This window comes from Lepisosteus platostomus, chromosome 22 (genome assembly GCF_059453375.1).
Source record: "Lepisosteus platostomus isolate fLepPlt1 chromosome 22, fLepPlt1.hap1, whole genome shotgun sequence".
In the NCBI taxonomy this organism is placed as follows: domain Eukaryota; kingdom Metazoa; phylum Chordata; class Actinopteri; order Semionotiformes; family Lepisosteidae; genus Lepisosteus; species Lepisosteus platostomus.
This window is the reverse complement of record NC_142632.1, coordinates 8733094-8747527: the sequence shown is the minus strand read 5'-3', so window position 1 is coordinate 8747527 and position 14434 is coordinate 8733094. Positions and strand designations below refer to the sequence as shown.

Here is a 14434-nt window from a genome sequence, read left to right as displayed (position 1 = left end):
TTCTGGGAAACTTGGCCCAGGTGTGATTGTGTGCGTCTGTGCCGTGTGTACCTTGCGATGGACTGGTGTCCCATCCAGGGTGTACCCCGCCTTGTGTGTGTTGCTTGCTGGGATAGGCTCTGTCTCCCCCGCGACCCTGAATTAGATAGAATGGTTCGATAATGGATGGATGATAACTTTGAAAGTGTCACACTGGCTACGGGCATCAGCTAAGGTTAGTACGAGTTGCTAACTGCATGGAGCACATGGACCAGGCTGAGGCTGGTACCCCAACTGGAGGCTCGGCGGACCCGTTTGGTACCGATTAGCATGTCATCTGTGTGACATGGCAGAGAAGCAGTGACTTCCTGCACTGTCCCTTAGTCTTCACGTCTAAAATCCCAAACGGTCTTGTTCAAAATATCGGTGTGGTGTGTCAAACAGTTGTAATTCCTGACATCTGCTGATTTCATTACCCTTAAAGAGATACAATATGTTATCTGGCTGTTATGGCTCCGTGCAACTGTGAAGATAATAAAGCATAAATAATACAGGTGCTGGTGCCTAGGGCAGTGTCAGACTGTCACTCCAGTCTCAGCAGACAGCAAACTCCTGCGAGGCAAAGCATTCAGATTTTTGCATGAAATATTTTACTTATAAATCAAAAACAGTCCGTAAGGATGTACTAGAATATTTATTTAAAAATGGAATCAAGTAATGAAATGTCTGAGAGGAAATCAGGACATGGGAGACCAGGAAAAAAAAATCCAGACCACCTGCTGACAAAACAAAACACGAGACAAATACCATTACATAAAACACAGCTGATTGGTGATCAGGTGACTGTCTTGGGTAAAGGGTAGAAACTGAAGAGCCAACACAGGAAATTCATTAAAATTCTGAAAACATAGGGATTACATAAAGTCACACGACTAAATCCACAATCAGTTTCCTACATCAATTAAACGGGTGTCTTCTTCTTGGAGGTGTGGTTTTCTAGCAAAACAACAACAAACGGAACAAGACAGTTATTGCTTGACACAATGGGACACTCCCATGTTTGAAGTGATGGGCAGCACTGTTTGGCATGAGACGCACTCAGCTAGAGGCAATTGGTTCATCCAGCTGAATATGCTGAACTGACACCCTGCTCATAAGCCATGAGGGGAAAAGACAGCGTGACATGTCATGTTTTGAACCTGACTGATGGTGTAGCTCTGTGCCACAGGTACAGCTGGTTAATAAGTGGCAAGATCAAGAACGATGGGGCTAGTAGGAGTGTACACCAACCCATACAGACCTGAATCGAGCCTCCTATCACAGGGCACAGGTGGTGCAGCCCATGATTGGTCATGGGTGAGCTGTGTCACCTTGAGGCTGTCAACCCTACACAGAAACACGCGGAGACATGCTCAAGCACAGCAAAATCGACGCAACCAAAATCTTTATAGATCATTTTCATGGAAGACAATGGATACTGGAAGTTTTGTTAAAAAATGACTTGTCCAACTGACCTTGCGTTTTTGGCCTTGTAAAATAGGAGCCCTCTGTAGGCAACCTGATTCCTGAGCTAGACAGGGGAAATCAGAATGGCAGTGTATATAGCATTTCACACATCACCCCCCGGAGCACTTCAGCTTGGCCGACCACCACCGGACAGACTGACCACTGGCAATCTAGCAAAGTATCACACCCATCTAATGACCGTGTGAGTTCTTAGTGACCGTGTGAGATGGAAGACTGTGTAATAACGAGGTCTGGCTGGTAATTGCATAGTTTTTCACCCGTTTCTCTTTGCATTTTACTGTTTTGTGTATAACCTGACCTGCAGCGTCTTCTTTAATACTCACTGTATTGTAGCTCTGTCCCTGGGAGAAATAATCACGCCTCACCTTCTGTGATCTTAAAGGGATAATTCTCTAAATCAGATGAGTAATCTCCGAAGGAGCTGTTAGGATTGGGATCACACAAAAAAAAACAAACTAAGAGCCCTCAAGGAGAGAGGATCTGTCTCTCTAAGCCGGTCAGGAGCTCATCTGGGCTCCAGCTGTCACTGTACTGAGAGAGCCACAGCAGAGGAGAGGAAGCCTCAGGGCTTGACCATTTTGAGAGCTACTGGCTGGCCGGTGTGTTTTAAAAGCCGTGCTTCTGCACAGCTGCAGTGCTCAGTGAAGAGGTCTCTGGGCAGCTAGTGAGCTACAGGAGGAGGTAGCTAAGTATGAGACTGCAGCTGAAGTTGTGGTTCTGGAATCGGCCCAGGGAAGAGCAGCCAGGTACACCCCAGGGCCCAAGGGACTGGGACTGGGACTGGGACTGGGACTGGGCTGAAGGAACGTCTTGAACAGAGAAGACCAGGAGCGGACCTGATCCAGGTCAAAATCCTCCGATCCTCAAAGGCGTTGGTGGCAAAGTCAGCCCCCCCCACGGACCCCAGCACTAGGAGCGAAGAACGATCCAGAGGTCACAAGAGCAAGAACAGAGTCATGTGCTCACATGGTGGCTTAACGGCATGGAAACCAGGATGAATGAAGGCTCTGGGCTGATGGGCCTATGTGGCTCCAACACAGCACTTACATACCTAACTGTAAAACATCAGTTGTGATCAATTGTAATTGGTTAGGTTATTAAGAAATTAAATGATCTCATCGCTTGCTTAAAAGATCCGATTGCTACAGGTGTTCCAATATACAGATGTTTTAGGATGACCTAGAAGACTTAACAGATCAGGGCTCCCTGGGCTCAGTCCTCCGTGTTAGGGGACAGCGAGATTTCTCTCTCATCTTTCCTCACACATTAAGCAGCGCATTATTCCTTCACTGGCTGGGACCTGCACTGGCCCCGGACTCTTTCCCTCCGAAGCTGACACAACCCACTCTGAGAACAGGCGATCTCTTGCCTGTTTTGGACATCCTGTGAAGAGTCACAGGCTCGTGAAAAGTGTAGAACCCTCAAACTGATCAGCCTCCCCAAACATTTCCAATCCTCATGGGTCTCGACAGTCTTGGGCAGGAGGTAGGGAAGTCTTATCCTCTTTCCAGCTGTACAGGCTGCTGGTCACACATCAGGAAGGAGGGATTGCGTTTTTCCAAAGGCGTATAAAAAGGGGGGTCACCGCTGCTCAGCGCGCACTCCCCTGCGCGGTCTCCTGGCCCCGGTTGACGTCACCCGGCAGTGGGGTGAGGTCCAGGTCGAAGGTCTTGAAGACGTCGAGCTCCAGGCCCCGCCCAGCTCGGGCAGGGCGGTCCGGCCGCTGCTTCAGCTCCAGGATGAGGCACACGGGCGTCTTCTGCAGCAGCTGGGGGTCAAAGGTCACTCCCCGAAAGAAGGGCTGCTTCCTGAAGCGCTCCAGGCGGCGCAGGCGGCACATCGGGTTCTGGCAGAGCAGCTGGAGCAGAAAAACAGATCAATGAAAACCTGGCAGAAGGGCGGAGGTGGAGTCAAGGTGGAGGCGGGGTCAAGGTGGAGGCGGGGTCAGGGCGGAGTCAAGGCAGAGGCGGGGTCAAGGTCGATCAGTCCCTGACCTGCAGTGCACTCCCAGGATTAAACACTATGACAAAATTTTTATTTTCTTTCTTATGACATGCATAAGAAATGTCCACAAGGTCTTGTGCGTCAGGTGCAAGAGAAGGCTCAATGGTATTGATGTCTTGATGCTATGGTGAATGGCGGCAGTACGGGCAGTCAATCATTCGTCCAGCTGATCCTGAATGTTTCGGCTGAAGAGCACAAGAAAGGAACTAGGCAGCTGGGCTTGGCGGGGGGGGGGGGGTGCCAGGAGCTCTTGGGGTACAGTGGGGGTGTGTGTGGATACCTCGCTGATCAGCAGGCCGAGCTCGGGGCTGAAGGTGTCCGGCATCTCGTACCCACAGCTCCTCACCTCCTGCAGCATGGAGCGGTGATCCGGCCTGGGGGCCACAGGGAACTGGGGACCCAGGGGCAGAAAGCACAGCAGCGTAAGAGGAGCCCTTTCAGCCCATTGTGCCTGTGGGCAGTTGGCCAACCCAGGGATCTCGCCCAGCCTTCTCCCGAAGTATCCCAGAGTCCGTCTGGCTGGCTGCCTCCGGGCGCATCGCGAAATCGAGACCCGAAAGGTCTGCCTGCCACCGCGGTGCCCAAACTACGCCGCGCCGGCGATGACCCACGCGCCATTCGGGACAAGGTCCAGTCCTGCAGACACTGACCTCTCTGCTTCCAGCAGGGGCGATCAAAGCCCCCCCAGGAAAACTTCATCCAAAAAACATGGCCGTTTCTGTCATCTGAATCAAATCGACTCGTGATAACCGATTTTGTATTTTAATTACAAAGACCCCCCTGTGTTCATAATGGACTTTTCTGTCCAGAAAAATGAGGTTCATGTGCACTGCTGACCTGCCCTAGACAAGTAACCTTGCTGGTCTACACCTGTTTCCTGACTCTGGACTGCTGGCCTCTTCTTCATGAACGACAGCTTCCCAGGCTGACTGGGCCTTGCAGTTGAACTGAAGGCTCTTCTAGGGCCATGGGATAAATACCCATGCTTGCAGACTTGTGCCCTTCATGTGTGCGTTCCCGCTCAAGTCTGCTGCAAGGGCTCAGGGTCTCCCATTTGCAATTTGGGGTTCAGAAGGGTGCTCACCAGCGCCCCCAGTGCACCCTGAATGCACCCGTCTCTGAGGTCTGCATGGGAGCGCACTCGGCTGAAGGGAATTACCCCTAAGACCTTGCGGAATGGTGACGCCTCATGTTCTAGCCCACCTTTTTTGTCGGCGGAACCCCTTCATTCTAAATGATTTGTCTCAAGTCCCCCCCTTGAGATCTTAAATCAAACCTTTTAATCACTGTAGATAAACGCTACAGCAACCCTCTCAACAAGCTTCCTTTCACTTTGTAAAATATGAATATTACTCCTGCTGTTTTTCTTATTCTTATTCTTACATTGTTATTTATTAACAGGACTATTTAATTTGACATTGACGTTTCCAACACAATCTCACAAACCCCTGCTCTAGGAGTGTGTTAGGAAAATGTCGCTTTATTTTATGTACTACTGTATTTTATGTGAAAACACAATGCCCTTAGGCTGCTTAAGATGCACACTGTATGTATCGTAGATACAAAGTTTGGACATACAGCTTTTATTTCATCACCACATCTCGCCTGATGAATATTAGTGGGATGGTCCCTATGGTGTATTTTGTACACGGAAAGACAAAGTATTTAACAGTACAAAGCTTTGAGGTTTTGTCAGGTCTACCTTATTTAATTGACCTCGACCACTTTGAATCGATCCTGTTCGCCGTGAATGAACATGTGATGTTCCTCGTTCTGTCGTTTCTGTACTGGGACAGACGAGACGGAATGGGTTTAGCAGCACAGCGCTACTGCCACGTTTACAGGAATTTTGCCCATTCGAGAATGCACACGACATGTCCCCACTTTTGTGCAGGGACAGAGGAGATGATATTCAATTACAATTGCGAGTGGACCATGAACATTTTTTCAAAAATGATCTGCAGACGTGCACTTAGCTGGAAAAGAAGCAGCAACAACGTAAAGCATTTTGAGTGTTGGCCGTGTACGCCACAAGTGCCCTCATGTCTCAGTACACTTGCTCACGTCACAGAAGGGCGGACTTTGAGGAAGAGCTTAGGGCGAAGTGTGACATCCGAGACATGGCCTAAGTCAGAAAGTGTCTATCTAGAGGCAGGGCGGAGAATCTGATGACCTCACCTTCCCTGTAGCCAACGAAAACAGCAGAACGCCTAGAGACCACCAGTCAGCTGCGTGGTTGTACGGCCCCCCACTCAGGACCTCGGGAGCTGTCGGTGACGAAGGGCGACAGAGTGCTGTTAAAGTCCCACTCTGCGATGCTGACAACACTGACAGAAGAATGACAGTAAGGCAACGTTTTGCGAGCGCTGCCTGTTTTAGTATGGATGTACAGTCAATTCCAAAATCAGGGCTAATGCATACAAGCCCCCGCGTCCAAATAAGAGATATAAAACTACAGAAGACAAGTTTTTAAAAGGCATGTAGGGATTGAGGAAAATGTAAGACATGTAAGATGTGGACTCGTCTGCCCTGTGCTTTTCCGCACCAGCAGCAGCTCCGTGAGCCAGAGAGCTCTTACCCATGTACTGGATGGTACCACAGATGGTGTACGCCCTGCCCCCGCGCTCCAGCCGGCGTGACAGCCCAAAATCCGCCAGCTTCAGGTGACCTGAAGTGGGTGAGAGGACACAGAGGGATGGCTAGACCTGAGCCACTGTTGCACTCTTACAGGGGTAAGAGTTGTACCAGCAGCCACGTCACCCTGCAGCTCCCAGCTGGCAGCCCCACTGGAGCTCAGCAGGTGTGAGCCTGGTCAGCACCTGGATGGGAGACTCCTGGGAAAAACTAAGGTTGCTGCTGGAAGAGGTGTTAGTGGGGCCAGCAGGGGGCGCTCATTCTGCAGTCTGTGTGGGTCCTAATGCCCCAGTATAGTGACAGGGACACTATACTGTAAACAGGCGCCGTCCTTTGGATGAGACGTAAAACCGAGGTCCTGACTCTCTGTGGTCATTAAAAATCCCAGGGCGTTTCTTGAAAAGAGTAGGGGTGTCCTGACCAAATTCCCCCCTGGCCCTTAACAATCATGGTCTCCTAATAATCCCCAACTCTGAACTGGCTTCATCACTCTGCTCTCCTCCCCACTGAGAGCTGGTGTGTGGGGAGAGGACTGGTGCATCATCCAGGTGGGGCTGCACACTGGTGGTGGTGGAGGGGATCCCCATTACCTGTAAAGCGCTTTGAGTGGAGTGTCCAGAAAAGCGCTATAAAAGTGTAAGCAATTATTATTCTTAAGAGTTTCCTGCTCAGTGCCAGACAAGTCAAGTGCAATAATCCCCAGCCCTGGCTTGGTTAAGCGATGCCACGTTTGGCAGTAGTGAAAAGCAAAAAGACTCTGAATCTCTCTAGAGCCATGGGCGAAGAGGCCGTGACCCACAGCTTTCAAAAGCACAAGGCTGGCCAAAGGCTTCAGATCATTCTCAACGTGCTATGCTTCCAGAACTGCAGTGCCATCTACAGGCCAGTCCCAACATTACAACTAGAGACATGACGGGGGATCCAAACCACATGCAGTAGTGTGGCCAGGCGAGACAAAAGGCTGTAAACTCAGAGCAGAGAACAGCGTAGATCAGTAGGGTATCAAAGCTAGTACTTTGCCTTACCTTGGTCATTTAACAAGACATTCTCCATCTTAAAAAAGAACAAGACAAAAACACCATAGGTTAGTATCAGTAGCAACAACCTGGGATTTTCATGTAGTATTCCACTCAATTTATAAACACAATTTAGAAAGAACAAATAGTTTGAGAAACTCTACTCTGCTACCTGCCGTCAAGCTTTATAATTACTGTATTAATTTTTATGTTGGTATGTGTAGATGTATTTTATTTTTCTGTGTTTTTATACAGATTATGATTGATGTAAATTTGCTTTTATTCAGGTTTTAACTGCGTGCATGAATTAAAGTCAAGGGCTGGAAGCCTCACCTTCACATCCCGGTGAATAATCCCAAAGTCATGCAGGAATCCTGGGAATGGCAGAGAGGGAGGAACAGCTGTGAACACTGGGGAAAAAAGACGTCTCTTGGGAAACATTTAAAGAGGTCTAACTGAGCAAACGATACGTTTCATTGAGAGCTCTGGAAAATAATAATACACTATTGTGTCTAGCACCTTTAAAAATGGCTTTGAAAAGTGCTTTACAGTCAGAAATAAAGTACACAGTGAAAGGAGACAGCAGAAATACAGCTACAATAAGGGTTTGGAAAAAGAAGGAGAAAAACCGGACAGACACAGAACCAGTTAAATGAAAGCCCTTCTAAAGAGGGTTTTGAGTCGAGATTTGAAAGAGTTTAGGAAAGGTGGCTGTGTGATTTCTATAGGGATATAATTCCAGAGCTTCAGGGTGCAGCAGGAGAAGGCCCTGTCACCCACAGAGTGTAGACAAGCTTGGGGGACAGTAGGAGACCAGAATCAGGAGACTGAGGTTGCGAGGTCAATAGTAACTCAGACAGGTACCGAGGTGCCAAGCCATCTACAGCCTTATAAGGCCTTATAAAAGTAAAGTTACTGAGAACTCAGCAAAAATTGGTTTCCTGAGAACCAGGACTAGGAAACAGTGGGGAGCTGCTGAGGGACTGAGAGTCAGTGCAGTCTGACTCTGCAGTGCAGTGACGGCCCAGACAGGATGAGCCTAGCTAAACCAAACCAGGTCCTGGTGGAACACAGACAGGGATGTAGATAATACAAACTGTGAGGGACCAGATGAACAGTGAAGCAGGACCCAGAGGCACAAGTGGGAACTACTCAGGAGTGCAGAGTGTGTGGGAGTCTGCAACAAGCTCCGATACCCTGAGCTAGATGGGCCAGATGACTCCTCTGGTTTGTAACTATTCTTATGTAACCAAGGGAAACAGAAAGACGCTGTGGTATAATCACGGTACAGCCACAGGGGAGCTGGGAGGATCAGGGGGGAGTAGACCTCTGGTGCACCCTGCCCAGGTGCTGTGCTCACCCAGCGCAGAGCCCAGCTCAGCCGCAAACACGCGCACCGCCTCCTCCCCAAACCGGCCGGCCATGGTCCAGTAGGTGTAGAGATCTCCGGTGCTGCAGTACTCACACACTGGTGGGGGCAGAGGGCACAGCGTGACTCCCTGACAGCACAGCCAGCGCTCCTTCACACACACACACACACACACACACACACACACACACACACACACACACACACACAGGACTCCCCCGCGCCAACAGCCACCGTTTACACCGCGCGGCACACAGCCCTTGGGGTTCTGCGTCCACCCGCCAGCGCTGGACACAGTCCTGATGGTCAGGGGCGCGCGGCGTGTGCTGCGCTTCCCTTGGGCGTCTCCCACGATCCCGGATCCAGCACGGGCAAGACTCACCCGAGGCAGATGGGTGACGAGACAGGACGTGTGGGCGTCTCAGGGACGGTTGAGAGAGGCTGGGACGAGCAAGGGGTTCGAACAGACCATGACAGAACCACAGGGGGGGAAGCTGGTCCCCTAGGGTTGCTGGAGAAGCAGCCTGATGAGAGCCCAGGTGTGTGACAGGCCGAATCCCCCCCTCCTGGTGTAAAGGGTGGTTCCTGCCGCTCAGAGGGAGAGGGAGGGGCAGGTCGGGGGAGAGGGGACACTGTGGAGCTACAGCTACACCAGTCGGACGTCACCCAGAAAGGGGGGCAGGTTTCAGTGGCACAGACCAGGTGCGTTTCATTGGGGACGGCGCCGGAGGAAGGGGGGAGGTGGCAAGCAGAGGTGTGCTCAGGGTTCGAGGAAGGCTCGAGCTGACATGGCCCAGACCGGCTGAGCCATAGACAAAGAATCGACTTTAAAAGCAACTCTTTTTCCCCTGAGGTCATTTGCCCTCCCAGTGTCACCTGCCAGAGCATCAGGGCCCTGTTCTGAGATTCCTGGGCACGTGTGCCCTTGCTGTCTGGTCAGTAGCAGCATCTTGGTTAAGAGCTAACATTTCCTGGATTGATGATTGTCTGAATAGAACACAACTCCTGCTGCTCACAGATGGCAGCTGCTCCACACACAGTCTTTAGTGCGTCAGGGTGGGCTCTTCTTCCTCCTGCGAAATCACAGCTCTGGCCAGCGGGCCCCTCCAGTCAGAGCCGGGACGGGCCCGGGGCGCCTGTGTGCCTGTGCTTTGACTGCAGCCCTGCTCACACTGCCATACAAGAGGAAACAGAGTTGCTTTGCACCGAAAGGGAAACAGGGGGGAAATGAAGAGCTTCAGACTCTGCTGCTGGTTTCATTTAACGGATCTTCTCTCCAGCAGAGCAGGAGGGCAGGCTGGATCGCCCTGGCACCCGCAGTGTGAGCCCCGGACCCTGCGCTACATAGTTACTCGTTCATTCATCCATCTGGGACGCTGGAGAGCCCTGCTCATATGAAGGAGAGCTACCTACAGAAAAGACAGCGAGCTATCCCCTCTGTAGCCCTGCATGGCTAAACAATGCCCCTCTGATCCCCCTCCTCCCACCTCACTCTGCTGGACACCAGCGCAGGGTCAGAGGGCACACACTGCAGCCCGGGTCCGAATCTCAGCCCCCCCCCCCTTCAGAGAGACCGGGTCACTCACTAATGAAGAGGTGGCGCTGGGTCTGCCAGCAGTCCTGCAGCGTGTGGAGGAAAGGGTGGTGGACCTGCCTCTGCAAGGCAAGAGTCAACAACAGCAGTCACAGGCACCGCGGGAGAGCAGCCCCCGGACCCAGGACCGGCACCAGCGTCAGGGCGGGCCGGAGGAGAAACCAGGCCGTCCCCACTTCCTGCACGAAACGAACGCAGGTGCTTGCCCAGGACTCCCGGGGCATGATGATATCGGAGCGCGCTGGTGAAGCATCCACACAGAATCATTCTGCTGCCGATTACAGCTCACTGCTGGTGTCAACAGGGCTGTGCTGTGGCACAACACGGGGCGTGTTCAGTCAGAGGCAGAGCCCTGGATTGGGGAGCCCTGGAGGGACTTTCCTCCCCTTGCGGGGGTCTCAGGACAGGGGTCCTGCTTGCTCGTCCCTCTGGGGAGGTGCTCAGTGTATCTTAAAGGGCCTCCACAGCTTCCTAAATTAGTCAGTGCAGCTGTGGTTGCTAAGGCAACTCGTTGCCCTTAATCCAGGGCTCCGAACACAGTATTTATACCTCATCAGTACACCTGACAAAATATACTGGCCGTGTCGTCAGCTGGCCAAGGCCTGTCAGTTCTGGACTGAAGTTAAATGGAACTGTGGGTACAACTCAGCAAGGAGCCAGACCAAGCGTTCTCACAGGACCCCTGGAAATCCTTCGGACACACGGCACACGACGACCGTTACCTGGATGGTGACCTCCTCCTTGGACTGCGCCAGGACCCCATGTCTCAGGATCTCACATTTGGGCAAAACCTTCAGAACGAGAGAAGAAAAACGACACCGATCACACGCGCTAATGTGCTGCACGGTGCACTTTGTGGCCTGCTCTTTCACAGACACCGGGGGCCCCGAGAGCCAGGCGGACAGGTGGGTGGGGGCGTCAGGAGTCAGTGGGCACCCCTGTCCCTGCTGTGGCCAGAGGGACACAGGACGTGTCCCTATCCCTAGATGTCTTAGGAAGGCCAGGTCCAATCTCAAGGACCCCAGTCATCCCAGTCACAAACTCTTTTCCCTCATACTGTCCGATAAACGGTACCGAAGCATTCGGTCCAAATCCAACAGACTACAGAACAGCTTCTACCTCCGGGCAGTAAGACTGCTAAACAGCCAACCTGCAGCTCCTTCAGCAGATCACCTGTAATGGCTACATGGACACAGTCTTCACTGTCTTCAGCACAACCGCACTGCTTGTATATCCTGCACACACCCTGGACACAGCAGCTCTACTCATCTTGAGTTTGATTCCATTTCTATGACATCTATTACTAAGTAACCTTATTTTCATAGCCTCAGTTTTGTGATTTTTGTGAGCTCGCAGAAAAGACATTTCATTGCCAGCAACTACTGCTGCACGCCGCATTGTTGTGCGTTTGAGAAATAAGCTTTGATTTGGATTTGGACACGAGCGTCAAGACTGACTGAAAACCCAGCTGTGAGCTGAATGAGCTGAACTCTAGCAGTACTGGAAGTTTCCAGAATGAGGCTCACCTGTTCACAGTCCCGCATTTTGTTACAGGGGAATGTGCTGAATTGAAGCAGAATCCTACTTTAATCATCCAGACTTCAATTGTCTTGTTTATTACCCACAAATAGGGTAGCAAGCTGGAAACAGCCGACACCTACTGTTAGTTTTGCATGAAAGTGTGTAGCTCATAAATCCCGATCTGGGTTGACTTGCTGAGCAGTCGAATTATTATCCCTGCCACGGTAAACACCCGGGTTGAATCAGATCTGCCCCGCGCTTGAGTCTTCCCAGCCAGCGGAGGGGACGGCGCAGAGAGGGGCTCACCTTCACTGCGTACGTCCTCTGCTGTGTCCGGTCCCTCACCTTCAGGATGGGACCATAGGAGCCCTTAGCGATGCAGCCCAGGATCTGGAAGACGGGACAGCGCACAGAGGTCAGGAGCGCGGGCGCGGGGGCGCGCGGAGAGCGTGGGGAGCAGACGGGAGCGCGGATACCTGGAAGCGCTCCGGACCCGGGAGGCGGCTGCGATGCGGGAACTCGGGCAGGAAGAGGGAGATGAAGCCGGGCAGAGGCCACTCCAGGAAGGGCTCCTCGGGCGCCGGGGGCTCGGGCCGCCTCCCCTCCGTGATCGTGCGGCGAGGGGCGAAGCGCAGCCCCCCCCAGCGGCAGAGCCCCGCAGGGAAAGACAGGCCCACGCTGGAGAGCAGACCCCTCCACCCCGGTGCGCAGCGGGGGTCCTCCAGCAGGGGCTGGCCCTGAAACAGCAGTCACCGCCGTGACCGTCAGCACACAGACCCGCTCACCTCTGTCGCACGATCCGGCCGAGACCAGAAACTTCAGTTCGTTTTTCTGCAAGCCCACCAGGGAAGCGGGGTCCTGTATTACGGGGCGCTAACGCTGTGAGAACGATCTCAGCAAAAAAGTTTAATTCGATAAAAGACGCATTTCGTTTTTTTTGTTTACCGGGGGGGAAAATAAAGAAGACAACACGGCCGGTGACCTACTTAAGCCAGCGATCCGTTTTTGCAAGTAAAGCAGCACGACTCGTGCCATCACAGCTCTAGAAAAAAAAACAACACACGCACTGTATATCGTGCAAGTCTCCGTGGGTTCCGTGGGGGGCAACACTGTCAAGTTTAAATGCCTCTGACCGGAGTGTCCGGACACTGCCGCGCAGGGCGGTGAGCAGAGAGAACAAGCTCTCCATAACTGCAATAAAACACAGCCCAGTAACTTCCTGCAAATCAGAAATACGAAATCAAAGCCGAAGACAAACTCGAGGGTCCGGGACACATTTCATCAGCGTTTTCGATCGCAGCTGCTCAACCTTTGGTACATACGAGCCGTGACACCGGGCTGACACCCTGACCACCGGTCAAGAGCGCTGTTCTCACGCGATTTAAAAACCGTAAGGGCAATTGGGAACAACGTGCAAACAAGAAGTATATCTGTCGTAGTGTTGCAAGAATTAATGAAAAGGGTATTCATAATCAGGAGGCGTCGTAACGTGTCACGGACTGATGAGTCCCTTACCTTACTGTGGTTACTGACGTCAGCCCCCATCGGATGTTTCTTACAGGAGACTGTGTGGTCGTGCTGCGGTCTGTGCTCATTAATCCGTGGTTACAGACGAGAAATTTGTTTATTTTTTTAATGCAAACACGGCGCTCCTGTTCCATTGCAAAACATCCCGTCCCGTGAAAAACGACGCCATGCTACCCCGATCGATTCACACCTCGTCGGACGGAGGGGCCGGCTGCCGGAATTAAAGGTGGTAAATACTGCGCAGATTGCGTTTTCGCTCCGGGAAATAAAAAAAACAACAACCTCCGTTGCCTTTTACATAAGCACATAATCCCCCTGTTTCCCTCAAGGCAAACTCCAGTAACTCCCGCCCCTCTTTTTAATATGTATGGGTCACGCCGGACTGGTGCGTCAAACGCGTGTCCGCTCTGGGCTGCTTTTCTGAGTTAGGGAGTCAGGACAGGGGTCACCTGCTGCTGTGTTTATACTCGCACGTTATTCAATTCTAAAAGTGACATGGTCTGGGATGATACCCGCGTTTAAAATAGACGGAAGGTCCTATCTAAAATACTATTTCTAAATGCAAGGACATGAAAGCTGTGCGGAGCTTATCTTTAGCTTGTTTAAACTTTTTTTTTTAATGCAATTGCCCTACAGTATGTACTCCAGACGATGGTATTGATAGGTTATATGTACTGTTGTTTCGTTTGTATTGTAGGTATTTATATTTTGTGTTGACAATGGCGATATTTTATTATTTACATAGGGTTCTCATGAATAGGTTTGCACCAGTTGTCATAGTGGCGAGAGCGATCTGCCAATATCTTTCGTCACCGTCCTTGCGATGATACAGGATTCCTGTTTAACTGTTCAAAGACGCATCTCCCAACTTCTGAGCATAACAGCCGAGCTTTACAATTAGTCACAGACTGCCCGTGAAAAATTAACGCTAGTCCTTGTATTTATGCGTTCGTTCCCGACAAATTAAACAACTCTCATTACGCGCAGTCCACTTTCCTCATACAGTTACTGCATAATCTTCTTTATCGACACAGGCGGTTTCTGAAGGATGCTTCACTCTTTAACAGTTGTTGTAGGCGTAGGAATAATCGCTCTCTCGCGATTTTCTCCGCTTGGTCTTCAAAAGCAGTATTTCTCGGCAGTATTCGAAAAAAATAAAAATGCGAATTAACTACTGTGTGCTGTGTGGGATGAAAAAAGCAGCAAACCTACTCCAGCTGTAGATAATACATTAAAATCACGATCTGAGAACTGTTCTCTGCG

General features: G+C 51.3%; 1 protein-coding gene across 6 annotated transcripts; it reads right to left on the bottom strand.

Moving 5' to 3' along the window:
* Nucleotides 1–654: 654 nt before the first annotated feature.
* On the bottom strand, nt 655–13757 carry LOC148643372 (ribosomal protein S6 kinase-related protein-like). 6 transcript variants are annotated; one of them, XM_088616141.1, is made up of 12 exons: nt 13160–13749; nt 12121–12381; nt 11951–12034; nt 10846–10914; nt 10116–10185; nt 8521–8628; nt 7494–7570; nt 7170–7197; nt 6089–6178; nt 5689–5837; nt 3791–3901; nt 655–3364 (listed from the first exon to the last, which is right to left on the bottom strand). In XM_088616141.1, exons 1-12 carry the CDS (start codon nt 13187–13189, stop codon nt 3098–3100), a joined length of 1344 nt encoding a protein of 447 aa, XP_088472267.1. In that variant the 5' UTR covers nt 13190–13749; the 3' UTR covers nt 655–3097. The 6 variants fall into 6 exon arrangements, with proteins under 6 accessions (XP_088472267.1, XP_088472268.1, XP_088472269.1 ...); XM_088616142.1 differs by having other exon boundaries at nt 7494–7534; nt 13160–13746; XM_088616143.1 differs by having other exon boundaries at nt 5689–5777; nt 13160–13743.
* Nucleotides 13758–14434: the final 677 nt, after the last annotated feature.